General features: G+C 38.1%; 1 protein-coding gene across 1 annotated transcript in view; it reads right to left on the minus strand.

Annotated features, from left to right (window-relative positions):
- PLCH1 (phospholipase C eta 1) overlaps positions 1-18,501 on the minus strand; it is a 185,646-nt gene that overhangs the window by 6,891 nt on the left and 160,254 nt on the right. The window contains exons 14-21 of the mRNA XM_088793945.1: positions 17,874-17,965; positions 15,875-15,972; positions 12,694-12,873; positions 12,495-12,602; positions 11,218-11,342; positions 3,392-3,476; positions 1,370-1,516; positions 1,039-1,118 (exon numbers count right to left, since the gene is read on the minus strand). Of these exons, the coding sequence (XP_088650071.1) occupies positions 1,039-1,118; positions 1,370-1,516; positions 3,392-3,476; positions 11,218-11,342; positions 12,495-12,602; positions 12,694-12,873; positions 15,875-15,972; positions 17,874-17,965 (915 nt within the window). The remainder of the gene's footprint in view (positions 1-1,038; positions 1,119-1,369; positions 1,517-3,391; positions 3,477-11,217; positions 11,343-12,494; positions 12,603-12,693; positions 12,874-15,874; positions 15,973-17,873; positions 17,966-18,501) is intronic.

An 18,501-nucleotide genomic window follows, 5' to 3' on the forward strand; every position in this document is an offset into this window, starting at 1 on the left:
ATAGAAAGTTGTGAAATAAAACTTCATCATTCTTAGAAATTAGGATCCCTAGTGTCCCCCGACCCAGACTGATGTCAGATAAACATGTACCCCTAATTTAGGCTCAATTGGTCCATTGCTTAGCAATTAGCTTGTAGTCATAATAATATTAATATTAGCCAACATTTTTGAGCATTTACTACGGGCCAGGCAGATGTCTAAGGATAACACATATTTATTAATGAGGTAGGTACTATGTTACCCTCATTTTACAGATGAAGAAGCTGAGGCACAGAAATGGTAAATGCTTCTGAAGGAGAAGCCCCAGGCTAGAACAGAATTTCGGCAAAAGAGCACTGAACATTCCTGGGCTTTATTCAATGCTCTTACAGTCCCTCTAAATCACATCTGGTCCAAAAAATTCATTCCAGTGGACAAGTCCCCAGTTACTTGGCATCACCAGAGGACAGCCTATTGATTTATAAACCTCAAGTGAGTTCTAGAATGATGAGAGCAGCATCAGGTGGAATACATTTTCGTGGTCTCTTTTAAGTCTTTTTGTGGTGGATGGCTTGGAATTCATTCATGAGTTTTAGGTTTTCAGTTAAATACAATGGCATCAAATGAATGCATCCTGCTTAGCACTGGCTGGAATCACAGCTTGGTTAGTACAAGTAATTCATCAAACATCTGTGACACTACATTTCCCACTGCAGCCAGCTGGGACTTTTTAAGAAGCAAAATTCAATTTTCAACTATATCTTCACTGTTTTAGCCAAGCAGATAATCATCTAAGAGAATCGTAGTTTTCTCATAAGCCCAGAAAGGCCCCCCAGGGTGGAAGGAATGAGGACACACCCCTAAGGACTAGAAGGAGCACAGGTGGATTGGGACCTGAGGGCAGGAGAGCACACTGGGCTCAATGGGCTTCCCCATAGTTTCCTAATAAAGAACAGCTCATCAAGATGTGCTCTCCTTTGATGCAATTCGTCAGTAAATAACTTTGTTCAGGACCATATGATGGCTGCCTGTGGCTTTAAGCCATAGAATCTTTCTCACCTTTCCGTAGATTTCATTGATTGTTATGTGGACAAATATGGACGCTTCTGTCAGTCCTTCCAAATAGACATGCCGGTAGCCTGATAAAAGGGGAGAAAGTCGTTTTCTTTCAGTTGAACTTGCATTTGGCTTTCCCATGGATGCTAGTGAATTAAGTATCTGACTTTACCACAGTTCTTTACATTTCACAATGCCTGTTAACACTCACATTATCATTTAACACATTTTATATATCATGTTATATATTGTGTATATCGTATATGTTATATATTAAATCTTCCAAAGAAAATGGAATGGTCAGTCTAGAGAGAAACGGCCAACCCATACCTACCAGGCACTAAGCTGCTGAAGGTCACAGTTCTTTGCCCAACAAAGTCTCGTCCAATAGGATCATGATCCCACACGAGGAACCGAACCAAAGCTATTTCTGGCATGTGTACTGTAAATGTCAGGGTTTCTTCCCACACAGGGTTAAATCCTCAGAAAAATAGGAAAAGAAACATCAGAAAAGCAAAGGGTTGCCTCAAAACGAATTGGCCATAACATTTGCAAAGCAGACAGTGACAATTGCTTACAATTTTATGAAACTGATGCAGACGACCAAGCCATTCCAGGATGCCTTACTGAAATAAAGCCTTGGAATTTACCCAATTGCTAGAAAATAATTGCTAAGAAACTTGCCTGTAAATGATTACATCAATGCTAATAATCTTTGATGCCAAATTGCATTGTAGAGAATGTTCTTTTAGACAATATTCAGGATGCTTCAATACCGTCACAAAGCATCTATAGAAGCGATCTAAGAATGTTTTAGCAAAAATCATAAAGAATGATTCCCACCCCATCCCATCAACAGAATTATGCTTCTCGCCCACCGAAGACTGTGCTGCTGTAATAAGCACCAGCAACCATTTTATAAGGTTCTGTACTGATTTCAATGCTACCATATATCATCCTACTTAATTCTTATAGCAATCCTCTAAGGGTAGCAGAGCAGGTTTTGGTTTTGTTTTTATCCAATTAAGAAAAAAATGCATATTACTGACTTTCAAAAATACATTAGCTTTTAAAAATTACACAATACATGCTCATTTTTTAAAAAAGTAGGAAACATAAGTATTTGTAACTCATTTTAGTTGACAAAATTGATGTTCAAAGAAAATAATGAGCTTAGGATCATATAATTAATGACAATGCCTAATTAGACTATGCATTATTGATTTCCAATGGCATTTCATGAAGCAAAACCTTAATACATGAAAGATGATATATTTTCATAGCTACTGAAAATAAACAGAAAGGTACATAATTCAATTCAAATTCTAAAACCAAAATATATTTATTTGCTGGTAAAACTCTCTCAGGTAAAAAATTATTTAAACTGATAAAAACTTAAGTATTCTATAAGTTTTTCCTTTTAAAACTGAAAATAAGTTTTATTAAATATATGCACTCAGGGAGCATCAGCATTTAACCCTGATAAACTCCTCAGCTAATGAAATAATTACAGACTGAAAATCATTGAAATGCCCCTCCTGAGCAAAAGAAGAAATTATTTTTTTGTTGACTTAGTGATAACCTCTCAATTGCTTCTAAGAAAAAAATAAATCTATTGACACTGGTAGGAAAATGCAATAAAGGACGTTGATTGTCTTTAAGCATGTTATTTTCTAAGTAACTGGTTTGTGCCACTCTCAGACCCCCAAATTCCTTTCCGTAAACTAGCATTTAGAAAAACTCCTCTTAAGGTCTGTCTATGAATCTCTAATTTCTCAAACATTTTGAGAATTGTGGTTTAGATTTATTTTAGAGTATTAATGGCCAGAGAATGAGAGAAATAGGTATGCAATAATGTTTGTCAAATGTGTGAACAAACGCAAAGTTAAAAGATTACCAAGAAAAAGACATGAAGTCTGGGTAAAGAAAGTTTTCCTTACATCATGGCCCAAACACAAGAATGCTCTAGCCCAAGCATATTGCACTTAGCTTTAGTGTTTTACATGCTCCAGGAAAAACGAGAAATCACCCAGACGTAGGCTTCACAAATGAAAACTTTGAGGCAACTCATGTAATGAAAACACAATATAAAAATATAAAATTTCATTCATTCTTTTCACTAGAAAAAAATTTTGCTTCAAAAGCAAAAGCCTTGAGAGACGATGTCCATCAAAACATTCCACGCATCAATCTCGCATTTACTTAGTTTTCTGTGTTCAAGAGCTCTGAACATAAGCTCAGATGGCAGTTGCGGACTTAAAGGGTTTCTCTTCTATGTAGACACATTTTTCTTTTCCAGTGAAAATTCTCTTTCTAAAGCATACCAGTTAAAAGTGAGCACAGATCATCGTCTTACCATTGTCATCCACCACACGGGTTTGATCTTTACAACAATCTACTGGCAATCCAATAATTTCAACTTCAACGAAAGGATCAATGATCTATATATAAATAAAGAAAGGGTGTTATCACAACTAATACACTTCTGCACATGTGTTCATTAATATAAGAATATTGGCCAAAATGTTCACATTTCAACAGCAACTCATTTTACTAGGTGCTTATTAAAAAAGAGAAACTCTATCAGGTACAACAAATTCAGACTATGAGACTGAAATAAAAGATTAAATATCTGTTTGCCAGTATCTACTAATGCTACACAAACTTTACCCAGTGACCTACAACTTCAGTTCAGGGTATGTACCCAACAAAAATGAAGAGTTTTGTCCATACACAAATGCTCAGAGCAGCTATATTCTTAATAGTCACACAGTGAAAACACCTAAATGTCTATCATGAATAGGATGGAGAAATTGCAAAGTATTCATTAATTAATACTATACAACAATGAAAAAGAACAAAGTTTTGCCACATAGACATAGCATTGAGTAAATGAGACATAAAAGAGTAAATACTGCAGAAGTCCATTTACATAAAGTTTGAGCAGACAAAATTAATCTATTATGATAGAGGATGGTGCTTGATGGGGAGGCAGTATTAACTGGCAGGTTAGACAGAAGCTTTCTAAGGGTTCTGTCTTTAAATTGGGTTATATAATAATTAATCAAGCTATCCACATTTCATTTGTGAATGTTAATGCAGTTAAACCAATTGTATATTACAATGTAAATTTTAAAATATTAAAAAATAGAACAATTATATAGATCTATATAGATATAGATATATAGATATCTGGTCAAGATGGCAGAGTAGGTAAATGCTTTGCTTACTTCCTCTCACAACTTCCTCAAAATAACAACTAAACTACAGAACAACCAACATTGAGAATTGCCTGAAGTCTAGATGAACTGAAGTCTTACAACTAAGAATATACAGAAGAACCCAGCTTGAGACTCGTAGGAAGGGCCGAGATGCAAAACATGCTGGTCCCACACCTGTGAGTGATCATCACAGGAGCGAGAGGTCCCAGCCCCATACCTGGATCGCTAGCCCAGGGTTCCAGTGCCAGGGAGAGAAGTCCCCATAACTTCTGGATGTCAAAATCAGCGGAGATTGTGGCTGTGTGAGCCAGCAGGTGGCTGAAATCCTAAACACTCCTCTTAAAGAAGACACACACAGACTTACTCCCTCAGCTCTCTCTGAGCTGCTGCGCTGGGGCAGCAGCTCAAAAGGCACCAGAGACATTCGGGGAGAAACTGAATTGTCTGGCTTCTAGGCAAGGGCTGAAGGGTCAGCTTTCTCTAGGAAGAGATGGCGGAAGACATTATTTCTTTGTTGAGCCGTTCCAACTTCTGGCATGCAGACACAGGCAGCCACCATATCTGAGTCTCCATCAAACTGGCTAACACCTTTTGTTTGCCATGGCCTGGTGATTCTGAGATCCCAAGCACCACCCAACTTTCGGACACACCCAAACTACTTCCAGTGGCTTTCCCATACAATCACCCTGCCTTGGCTCATGATGAAGATTTCCCAGAAATTGCTCAAGGGTCACAAAAACCAAACAAGCAGCATCTGGCTTCAGTGTGTCCTATACCTCTGGCTGAGCAACTCTAAGCCCAGCACTAGTGACAAACTGGCCTTGTTTTGCAGCTTGGCCTCTCGGGGCACCTCCAAGCACAGCACGGGCAGAATTGTGGCTCATGCCAGGTGGACTTTGGCAGGGCATAGGCTGTGGCTGAATGTGGCCTGCAGTGCGCCCCCACCCCGGAGGCCCTCGTGCTGGTACACCCAGTTGTCAGCTTCAGACTGAGCCAGAGCATCACACTGCTGCCTCCAGGATGATACACCCAAAGGGCAGAATGGGCACGCACCAGAGCCCCACTAAAGCGAATCCTGTTCTGTAGGGTCAGCCCCTGCACCACAGCTCCTCCACTGTAGTCATGGCTAGTCCTTACAACCAATGAGCCCAAAGGTCAATCCCTCCAATTGACCGGCAGAAAGCAACCAAGCTCAACTACAACAGGAGGGCACACACAACCCACACAAGGGAAACACCTGGAAAACCTGGCTCTGGTGACCAGGAAGGTTGTGCCACTGGGCTCCACAGGATACCCACTAAATAAGACCACTCTACTAAGACTGGGAGACATAGCAGCCCTACCTAATACATAGAAAAAACACAGGGGGGCAGCCAAAATAGAGAGACAAAGAAACATGTCCCAAATGAAAGAACAGAACAAAGCTCCAGGAAAAGAACTAAACAAAATGGAGATAAGCAATCTACCAGATGCAGAATTCAAAACACTGGTAATAATATTAATAATAATGATCTCAGGGAGAACTTCAACAAAGAGACTAAAAATGGAGATAGAAAACATAAAACAGAAATAAAGACTACAATAACTGAAATGAAGAATACATTACAGAGAACCAACAGTAGATTAGATGAAGCAGAAGATCAAATCAGTGATTTAGAAGATAAGATAGCAGAAAATAATCAGAACAACAAAAAGAAAAAGAATCCAAGAAAAAAAAAATGAGGAGAGTTTAAGGGGCCTCTGGGACAACATCAAGTGTACAAAATTCACATCTTAGGGGTACCAAGAGGGGAAAAGAGACACTAAGGAATTGAAAGCCTATTTGAAGAAATAATGACAGAAAACTTCCCTAACCTGGCAAAGGAAATGGATATAAAGCCCCAGAAGTGCAGAGTCCCAAACAAGATGAACTCAAAGAAGCCCCCACTAAGACACATCATAACTAAAATGCCAAAGGTTAAAGACAAAGAAAGGATCTTAAAAGCAGCAAGAGAAAAACAGAGAAAAAAGGGAACTTCCAATAGACATCACCTGATTACTCAACAGACATTTTGTGAACAAAATATTCAAAGTGATGAAAATCAAAGACCTACAACCAAGATTGTTCTACCCAGCAAAGCTATCATTTAGAATTCAAGGACAGATAAAAAGCTTCCCAAACAAAAAAATGATACAGGAGTTCATTGCCACCAAACCAGTATTCAAGGGATGTTAGAATATATATAAATATTTGTTGATAGATATGTAGTTATTGCCATTTTATTATATGTGTATATTTTATTATATATATGTTCATACACACACACACACACACACACACACACACACACACACATATATATATATATATATATATATATATATATATATATATAAAATGGCAATAACTACATATCTATCAACAATTACTTTCAATGTAAATGGACTAAATGCTCCAAACAAAAGACAGAGGATGGCTGAATGGACAAGAAAACAAGACCCATACATATGCTGCTTACAAGACACTCACTTCATATCAAAAGATACACACAGACTGAAAGTAAAGGGATAGAAAAAGACATTTCATGAAAATGGAAACAAAAAACAAAACCAAAAAAAAAAAAAAAAAAAAGCTGGGGTAGCAATACTTATACACGATACTATAGACTTTAAACCAAAAGCTATAACACGAGACAAAGAAGGACCTAGTAATCCCACTTCTGGGTATTCATCCGAAGAAACACAAAACACTACTTCAAAGGGATGTACTCATCCATGTTCATTGCAGCATTATTTACAATAGCCAAGAAGGCAAACTGGGTGTCCTGGAAAGGATGAAAGGATAAAGAAGAGGTGGTATATATATACAATGGAATATTACTCAGCCCTAAAATAAGAATGAAATCTTGCCATCTGCGACAATATGGAGGTACCTAGAGGGTGTTGTTCTAAGTGTAGTAAGTCAGACAGAGAAACACAAATGCCATATGATTTCACCTATAAGTGGAATCTAAGCAAAACAAACAAAGGAAACAGAAACAAAGTCATAGATACAGAGAACGTTTTGATGGTTGCCAAATGGGAGGGGTATTGGGGGAATAGGTGAAAAAGGTGAAGGGATTAAGAAGTACAAATTGGTTGTTACACAGTAGTCCTAGGGATGTAGGGTATAGCATAAGGAATATAGTCAGTAATATCGTAATGACTATGTATGGTCAGATGGATACTAGATTAATTGGGGTGATAGATGGGAGGGGGTTTGGGGGTAGGGTGGAAAAGGTGAAGCGATTAAGAAATACAAGTTGGTGGTGATGGAAGGAGAACTGACTCTGGGTGATGAACACACAATGGGATTTATAGATGATGTAATACAGAATTGTACACCTGATATCTATGTAATTTTACTAACAATTGTCACCCCAATAAATTTAATGGGAACAAAAGAAATACAAGTTGGTAGTTACCAAATAGCCATGCGGATGTAAAGTAAAGCATAGGGAATATGGTAATAACTATGTATAGTGCCAGGTGGGTACTAGACTAGTCAGGGGGATCACTTCCAAAATTATATAAATGTCTAATCAGTATTCTGCACACCTGAAGTTAGTTAAAATAATACTGAATATCAACTGTAATTGAAAAATTCAAAAAGGGAGGTAAAAGGTGAAGGGAAATAAGAGGTCCAAATTTTCAGTTATAAAACAAATAGGCCATGGGAATGTAATACACAGCATGGGGAATATAGTCAAGAATAGTGTGACAGCATAGTATGGTGTCAGATGGTTGATGGATTTATCATGGTGATCACTTCTTTAAGTATGTGAACACTGAATAACTACAGTGTACCCCTGAATCTAATATAATACTGTATGGTAGCTATATATTAGTAAAAATCTTTTTTTAATAAAATAAATAAAAGGATTAAAAAGTAATCAAAAGAAAAAATATGAATGTTTCGTCTTCCTCACACTTTCTGCCCATCACCCCTCCTCTGGGGGAAGAGATCCTGCTTTATTGGACATCTGTAATCTCTCCTTTGTGGTGCAAGTTCTGGATAATGAGCAATGAAGGACTAAAACTCTAAAAAAAAAAAAAAGAAAAGAAAAGAAAAAACACAGAAAGGAGAGAGTTATGAAGTGTCAGAAAACATATTTTTAGGATCATGGAGAGTAAAGAGAGTATAGAGCTTTGTGGGGGACTTCAGGGGATAAGAGCTAGTGGTATGATGGAAGGACATGGTAAGACAATCAAGTGGAGGGAGGGAGGAAGATAGATAGATAGATTGATTGATAGATAGATATAAAATAAATCATAGTTAAAATTCAGTCATTTTCAATTATTTATCTTCTGCTAAAAGTTCTTACTTTAAATAGAACCCTGTGGTACAACTGGACCAATGGGGATCTTGGGTTTTGCGGCAGCTAATGAATATGATTTCTGTTTTTAAGGAAGTCAAGACCACCAGCTTTAAAAGCAACTTCCTGTTTCAAAGTTTCATTCTTGTGTTGGCCTTCAGCAAGTTCAGTGTCTATGCTTCAGATTCCTCATCTGTGAACGTGAGATATCAGTGTGTGCTTCGTGGTACTATAACCCAGGTGAGATACTAGAATAATAGAATCAGATAGTGGCAGCAAGACTGGAGAGAGATTGGGAGGTAGAACACCTAAGAGAAGGTAATAATTAGGTGTAAGGAGGAAAGGGGGGAAAAAGGCGAAAATTAAAGAAGACAATTTTCAGATTGGGAACAAGAAAAATTGTGATTTCATTCTCAGAAATATGGATAATGTGAGACATCATGCACTGAGATTTCAGGGAGCCTGGATGGGAAGAAAAAACTCTACCTTTATTTACATTAGCCTCTGACTAAAGAACAGCACAGGAATGTTAGTACTGCAATTTTGTACCTGATAGAAATCATAGATGTTTTCATGTCATGTTACAGTTGTTACAGAAATCTCCCTGTATCACCAATACTCATCACAGACTATGTATTGATTACAAAGGTAAAGAGATACCCATACAATGAAAAACATCTGGAAGAACCCCTTATCCATGTAACAGTATCATTACTGTTTTTGGATAAATGACATCATGTGGCCCCTGATGTGACATGGAGAAGGACACACATTGCACAAGTAATAGTCCAGCCAAATATATTTATTCTAATTCTATTCATGAAGAAAAAATCAGGTAAATCCAAATTGCAGGACATTCTGGAAATAACTGGCTTGAACCTTTTTTTTTTAATGTCAATATCATGAAAATAAAACAAAAACGCTGGAGAACTGTTCTGGATATTTAAAGACCAAAGAGAAATGACAACTAAAACAATGTATGATCCTTGATTGGATCCTGAATTCAAAAAGAAAAGGAAAAAAAAGAAGAAGATATAAGGACAATTTTGGGACAATTGGGGAAAATCAAATATAAATTTTATACTGGATAACATACAATTGGTATATTAAATGTCATGAGTGTCATGATTATATTTGGTTTTACAGGAGAATGTCCTTCTTTGTTCTTAAGAGATAAACGCTGACATATTTATGGCCAAGGGTCATTATGTTAACAATTTACTATCAAATGACTCTGCAAAGAAAAGCAAATGCATAAATATGTATATATGTATGTGAGTATATATAACTAAATTTTGACATTTGCTGTGTCTCTTTCATGTGTATATGTATGTGTGTGCACATATAAACACAAATATATATGCAAATATACATATACACACATATACAAAAAAAGAAAGAAAATGTCACAAAATTTAATAATTTAATTGGTGAATCTAGGTGTTGGAGATATGGTGTTCATTTTACTATTCTTTCAACTTTTCCGAGGTTTAAAATATTTCAGAATAAAAAGTTTGGGAGAAAATTCAGAAAGTATATTCTTTTGCATAGACAATAAAGGAAGAAAGAAGAAGCGGTAAGGATAAACTTTCTGATACTGCAAAAACAAGTATTCTTGTTGTTAAGAGGAGAACAGAATGGAAGCAGGGTGACCAGTCAGCTGGGAAGCTACTGCAGCAGAACTGACAAGAGATGATGGTGGCTTGGCTTAGCCTGGAGGCCATAGAGATAGAAGAAATGGTCCCATCTGAAGTTCCTGCTTTCTGTGGAGTAGGCTATGGTGCCATCTGTTAAAAATTAGAAAGAAAGTGATGAGAACAACTGTTTGGGGAGACAGAAGGTTGGAAACAGCCACTGTAGAGAGTAGGACAGTGGGCTGATACGGTGCAACTGGGATGGCAGCTCGGCACTGTGGGTCAGTTGAGAGTTGAGACAAAGGGTTTATGGTGGTGCCACGCTGCAGAGCTAGAAGATCCGGAAGTGATGGTTTGATGGGTGGGAGTGGCAACGAGTCTGAAGAAACAGGCCACTTCTGAGAGGAAGGACACGAACAATGGAGAAGCTGAGAGGTAGGGAGAAACTTGAAGCCAAGAAGGCCACGACCAGGTGTCACAAGAGTGATGGAATAAAAGCTCTGGAAAGATCGGAGTCTGTGGTCACAGAGGAAGCCATTTTAAAATCATGCGACAGAGGTGCAGCAAGTGAGGACAAGAGTCAGCATGTGGCCAGGAACAGGTGGCTGCCATGCAGCAGAGATGAGGGTCTGAGCAGATAAAGAATGTGGATGGAGAGTTAAGACATATCCTTATGCAGTGTCTGTATTAATAAAACTGTTTTTTGCACCTCAATGTTAGCATTGCCCATGTCAATCTTAAATAATGAATTGAATTACACGTACTCATGCCTCCCACATAGACGATGCACTGCAATCCAGAAGGAAGTGTGTGTGCTTTGCCAATAAGCTGGTTAATATCTGGTGAGCTGACGTCAGTGCTCATTTATGAATGTGCGCACGCACACACACACACACACACACACACACACACACACACAGCTGACATTTTGGATGAAATGTGTAAACACAAAAAATTATCACATAATTAACCGTTAGGTCATACATGGCTTACCTCTCCTCGGTCTCCAAACATGGAGTCTGGAGGTTTGGGGAGTTGTTGTCCACTGATAACCTTCAAGATGAGCTGCTTTTTGGGGTTGGCAGGAAGTGGATCACCAGAGAAAGGGTTGAAAGTACCTAAGCCAAGTAAAGTAGGTGTAAAAATCTAAGGTTAGTAGCATGGGAAAACACACACATACATACATATACAGCTTAAGTTTGTAGAACACAGAAACAACAAATGCTGAGTTACCACAGTGTTTGTTAGAGCAAAGAAATTATCACATAACTATCAGTGTGGCTTCTGCCCGAAGCCAATGCCAGCTGGCATTTCCATTACTATGGTTTTTCTTAGAATCCATGCTCCGAAAGTCAGGGGAAGGAGCCAATTTAAAGCAAGAGTCTGCAATTGCAATTATCAGTCCTGGCATGGGGGAGGAGGAGCATTTTACGTGAATGCCGCTTGTACAGAGAAGAGGAGCAGGTATGTCAGATGCAAATAATTTTCTAACCTAAACTATCTCAGGCAGAGAGTGACTATAGCAAGCAGAAAGAAGATCTGAAATTAAGTAAATAGCAGAGCAAGAAAACATGCATAGCATAAAATCTTGAAAACACGTCTGTCAATACATTTTTACCTTAACTGTCAAAAATCCAATTTGGGATTTTTTTTTTTTTTTAAAGGAGGGCACAGCTCACAGTGGGCCATGCGCGGATTGAACCGGCAACCTTGGTGCAGCTTACCTGCACCATGCTCTGACCAACTCACCTAACCTGCCACCCCAATTTGGCAAATTTTAAAAGAATTTTAATGAGCAAAACCAAAAAAATTTGTTGTTTTGATACAACACTACATTATCTTTCCTTTTTTATTAGCACTTTTGTAGTTGGACCATATTGACTAAAGGCTTGATAAAATTGTTTCAGGTGGTATTTTTATTTTGCCAACATGTTTCTGACTCATACCCCCTAAGAGAGTTTATGAAAAATATGGCTCAGACCTTAGAACACTGTCCAATTTATAAGTAATGCCCAGTGAATATCATGCTAGGGCACTGGATTTCAGATGACAAGCCATTGCTACCTAAGTCCCTCTTCACATGCATAACCTCAGGGGAGAACATTCTAAATATTATAGTGTGACAAGAGTTTTAATTTATATTCCAACACCTTAAACTATCTTTAAAAAAAAAAGTCATGTTGCAAAACACTGCAGAATCACACTTTCCAGAGAGTTCCTTCAATATAGGTCATCTGCATTCAGATATATGACTAGGAAATAACACACACCTTTGCACATTTGCTGAGGTTTGAGGACATAGCCACAATTGCCATTTGTCTTGAATTTGGCTCGATTTAATTGCATCATTCGCCCTTCAGACTGGTAGTTCAGTGCCACTGTACAAGTTCAAAGTTTGAAAGAATTAGGCAAAATGTTAGCATAGACTCAAGACATACAGAGAACCACTCCTACCCGAGGCATACACACCTAGCTGGCAACCTGCGTTCCAGTAGGGCAGAGGGTTGAAATTACTGGAATCAATGCGGTAGGCGGAGGGGTAAATCCTCGTGAGTTGCTTTTGGTTATAAATCATGAACTGCTCTGATTTCTGCTGAACCACCTGATGTGCTCTTGTTTCACTGAATGATAACACATTTCCTGTGGTTCCTGGCAGTTTTTAACAAAGAAGAAAAGAAAACTGAGTACAGTAAGGAAAACACTACTCACAAAAGAACTTACAATATGTCAGTTTATACCCGTAGTAAAAGGCAGAGCAAAAGAGAAAATCCAACCAGAGAAGATGCAGCCCCTGACCAAGAACGACCCATATAATTCTATTCTTGGGACTCTTTTGCCATTTTGAGGCCAAATCAGAACTATGCTAAGATAACTTTCTATTTCAGGGTCCCATGTTTCCCAAGAGTTCAACCATCTCACTAATTCATGTCTATCTGGCTAGTATGAACAGGGCAAGTAGCAAAATTATTTTTCAGGTGCATAATTCAAATAGAATTTCTTTACTGAAGATATAGACAGTCATGAATAAATAAAAGTATCTACTGTGTTTCCCTGAAAATAAGACCAGGTCTTATAGTAATTTTTGCTCCAAAAGATGCATTAGGGCTTATGTTCAGAGGATGTCAGTCTGAAAAAGTCGTGCTAGGGCTTGTTTTCTGGTTAAGTCTTATTTTCGGGGAAACGTGGTATGTGACTTCGACATGAAAACGGAGACATTCATTGAAGGTATTCACCTAAAAAGCTCACATGTGAAACACGTTATTAACTAATAGCATTCAGGGTCCAAGAACAAAGACCAATTCCGAAAAAGAAAAATTTATTTTTAAAGTTAATTTGAATAGAATTATGGAACCAGTCAAAACCTGTTTAGGAAAAAGGGATAATAATAAAGAGTTCAAAAGAGCACTATACAGAAAAGTTTCAGAAACCAAAACAATCATCCACCTACCCAGGTTTATAAACAATGGAAAAAATAAAGGGAGGTAAGAGAACAAGAAGTCTATACTAAAATTTCTGTTTGGATCATCATCTGGAGGGGTCGACGCAGGGCCAAGGAAGCTGCAAGTTTGGGGGCCATGATACAGTAAACCCCCAAATATTCAACATCAATACCCTTTTCTCCCAATCTCTTCTTTTGCATTGTGTCTACAATAACCCCACCACTTTCACCCCTTCACCAAAGATCCATTCCCCACCCCCAAACAACCACCCGTATGTCTTCTGGACCTGCTGGAAGAGGTCAGTCTAGACAAAGATCCAAACTTGCCCAGAGCATCATTTCCATTCCAATGTGCACTGTGACAAGCTGAGTGTGTCTGAACCCAGACTGAGGGACTCGGCCCATGCAACCGAGGAGTAGAAGCATGGGCTAGCTGGGCCAACTGTCCTGAATTACATCCAGACTGTGCATGTTTATTAGAGCACACAGTCTCCCAGGGCCCCTGTTGTCCTCGGGGATGTACAGCCTTAGATATTAAATGCTGGCCAAATGTCTAACAATTATACTCTAGAGCTGGAACTTGGAACAGTCATAAATACAAGTGGGAGGCAAAGAAATTAGAGAATTCTTTTTTAATTTGATGATTTGCTTCATGTAAGTTCTTTCCTTATATATTTTATTGACATAGCTTATTAATGTAGCTTACATATCTCAAGTATACTAATAACAATCCTTTTTGAAGATTTTGATCAGGAATACTTTGAACATAACAAGAGAAAACACACAGTCTTTTTGACAAGCCACATTCAAATGGAGTAGCAATGTAATCGGTACCACTGTTTGTTCTGTCGCTCCATGTAAATATGCATCCCACATCACATTAAGATGACCTTGTTAATTAGGTACATATCAATTAATATATTAATAGACTAGAGTTGCTTTACATTAGGATAAGCCATGTATTCATTATCTATTGTTAATTTTAAGGCTAAAAAATACCCTACAAAAGACACACACACACAGCGGAAGTTCAAAAGCTAAGTAGTACTCAATTTTTCCATTAAGCTAATAGGATTATGATTTCCTAACATATTTATTAGAAAATATATTTCTCTAATCCAAATATACCTTCAACTCCATTTAACTACTCCCTGAGTTCATTTTCTAGTTGTAAGCAATTATTCTAAGAATGTGTTGTTCACTTGCTGACACTTCTATAGTTTATCATGCTCTCACATGTGAAATTAATTTAAAATTTTTATAGTTGTCACCATTTGAAGAAGAAATCAACATCAAAGGGAAGAAAATCTGCAGATAGAAAAAGATACACTTGTGAACGAGGGGGTGAAAAAGACCTGAGGAAAAATCCTGGAGGCTTGTGAGGACATAAGACTCACACCACAATGTTATTTTCCTTTCACTAAGACTTGCTGAGAAAATGGGAGATTGATTTACATTTAACTTTTACTAAAATTGACAGTAGATAGAAAGCCACATAACTATAATTTCTATAAACATTCACTAACTGAACAACATTTAAAAATGAGCAGGGAAGAGGATAAAGGGAAAAACAGCAACTAGCAGGAAAGCTCAGGGTAAGAAGAGTTGTGAGTAGAATTTCTCAACTCAATATATGGCAACTGATGGGTGAAAATCAGTGAAAAAGCCAACACTTCTGAAATTTCTACTCTTTTTGTTAAATTTCAATCTGTGGATTTAATTATTTTCATCAAAGTCAAAATTTCCAAAGAGAAAATATGGGGCATTCCAAGGTATTATTTAAGCCAATGCATTTCTTCTTTCTTCTGGTTACTCACACTGGTAATGGCAATCTGTTACCTGACCATCAAACCAGGTCAGGTCTCCATAGTTCAAGCTGTGGGGAAGAACTTGCTCTGATCTATTTTTCTTTTTTACAAAATGAAGTCCTCCTCTGCCCTGTAGGAAATTTCCAAAAATATTTCTGTTTTGGAATTGGTGTTGTTTTTTGGACCCCGAATGCTATTAGTTAATCGGGCAATTATAATAACCAATAGAGCCCTCCTTGGGAGCTAAAAGCATTCTACTGACAGTCAGCTTCCTGGCAACTCAAGTTGGATTGTACCCAGTCCCAGAAATGTGTGCTGATGATCTGATTAACAAGAGATTAATTAACAATTGACAAAGAGGGTCAAGAATGTTTATCCAGAAGCAAAAACAGTCAGTCCTTACCATCATCCACAATGTCCTGGGCTGCCACAGAGTTTGTATACACCACCAAATCTGAGAGCTCTCGGCAGAGCTTCATGGTTTTCCTTCGGCGACCCAGTCTGTGAAATACACACCCAGAACTCATGACATTTTAGAGCTGGAAGAAGTTTGCGCTTCTGTTTACTCCTACCTGCTCCTAATACGGCCAGGAGTAAAACCCAAGTGTGGTTCCTAGTTTGGCACTCTTTCCACCACAGCACCCTACTCACGAGGTTTTATTCACCTCTCAGCCAGAATCACCATCTATTCCTCATGTATTTGTGAGCTCTACTGTGAAGGGCTTCATTCCTGGCTAGGGAGTAACAATAGATGTCACCGGGGATCTGCTCCACTTTGGCTAAATGAGAACCTAACCTAAAGGATCAGAAACATTACCTTGCGGGTCACAAGAGTTATATATCTAAAGGGAAATACATCAAAACTTCCATAGTGATTCTCTTTTAGAGGTGTAATTACAAGTGATTTTTATTTTCTTCTTTATGTTTTTTTTTTCTATACAGGATTCTTCAACTTACTTAAAACAAACATCCCTTACTTTGTTCTCTCTCTCCCATATAAACCACTCCTAGGATCTCCTCTACAACTTTACAAATTTTACCACTACTCTTTACACAGTAGAGTCCTCCACGGACTATTACATTCTCCTCACATCCACACTTTTCTCCTCTTTGGGGACATCTAACAATCAAAATATCTAATCCTCAACAAAGAAGATACAACAAATGGCCAGGAAGAACATGAAAAGATGCTCAACATCACTAGTCACTAGGAAAATGCAAATCAAAACGACAATGAGATACCACTTTACACATACTAGGATGGCGATAACCAAAAAGGCAGGCAAGAACGTGTGTTGGCAAGGATGAGAGAAATTGGACCCCTCTTACATTGCTGGGGAATATAAAATGGTACAAATGCTGTGCCAAAATTGTTTGGCAGTTCTTCAAAATGTTAAACAGAGCTACCATAAGACCCCATGATTCCACTTCTAAGTATATACCCAAGAGAAATAAAAACATATATCCACATAAAATCTTATACATGAATGTTCATAACAGCATTCTTATACCAGCCAAAAACTAAAATCAACCTAAATGTCTTTCAACTAACGGATAAAATGCAGTATACACACACAACCAAATATTAAACTTAATTGAACATTACATGCCATCCATTCCTACAGGACCTCCACGCTTCTAATGTCATTTAATTTCAGTCTTTCAATAAAGGCATAGGGAGATGGGGTGGGGTTGTGTACATGCATGGACACTTGTGTACACGTGCATGTGTGTGTTCATCTATGATATAATTTACATCCCTTTGTGAGACTTACTGTATACATAACCTGCCAGAAAATCCTACATCAGATCATGTGTCACAATTTGGGTTCTAAAACCATGGTCATTTTACTCATCCCAAATTCTATTGGCAATGACAAAGAAAACAAACAGCAGCTGATATTTTTCAGCACTGCGTTAATTGGGGGAGGGCTTATCAAGGTAAGCCATTTAAATCCTTTAATCCTTACAATCACCCTAAGTAATAGATTCAAGTGAGGAGCCTAACCTGCCCATGTTCAAGTTAGAGGAACAAACGTTTGAAGCCGGGCTGATTTCAGATCCTTGGTGCTTAACTGTGCTTATCATCTGTCTTCAGTTTTAGTCTCCTGTTAGTGGGAGAGCCCTCTGTACTAGTAGGTCACGTGTCCACCCTCTCTTTTCTCTGCAGACACCTTCTATTTGACAACTGCTACAGCTAGCATTGCAGAGCTCCCTGTGCACAGGGAAAGTGTAAGTCCCCCATGCGTATTATCGTCTCTTACCCGTTGATCTTCACAGATCCCACTGCAATGAGCACTTTATCTCCCAACTGTCTAGACCCATGTAACTAAAACAGCCAAGCCAATGGGGATGGAGAGGCTCAGGGATTCTGAGCGAGAATCATGGAGATGCCTTCTTACCTGTAGAGCGGGCTGATCTCCTTGCCAGGATTCTGCTGTGCATCCTCCTCATCGTCAGTACTGTAGGATTTACACCGCGATTTTGTGGTTTTCTGCCAGGAAAATCACAGTAAGCTTAACAAACTCACTGCATCAGGTATATCTAACACACACACACACACACACACACACACACACACACACACACGGAAAATAGCTCAGAGGGGGAAAAAATGATTAAATATTGCAACTTGCCTCACCATTAATAAGAAGCATATCTATGGCCTAATTATAAGATTAAAGCAAAACTGAGGATTTTATGTTTAAACTGACTTCTACACCACATAAAATATAGGTTTTAGAAAGACCTTATTAGTCATGCATCGAAGGTCTCTCTATGAGGAATAGGGTCAAAGTTGTAACATCTATTTAAATAATTATAAGGAATAAAATGTCCTCTTTATAGGAAGGTCACTATTCTAATTGACTTGTAAGAGGCAGATTTGATTTAAAAAGTATTGTTACTTTTTTTAATGAATAACTACCTTTCCTGCTTTTGATCAGTATGCACTGAAATGACCTCTATATCAAACTGCTCTTTTCAGGTTTTGACCCTTTCTAATTTCTAGCAGCAGAATGAAAACTGTTA

Source organism: Rhinolophus sinicus, chromosome 17 (genome assembly GCF_057876585.1).
Source record: "Rhinolophus sinicus isolate RSI-liver-muscle chromosome 17, RSI-T2T, whole genome shotgun sequence".
Lineage (NCBI taxonomy): Eukaryota > Metazoa > Chordata > Mammalia > Chiroptera > Rhinolophidae > Rhinolophus > Rhinolophus sinicus.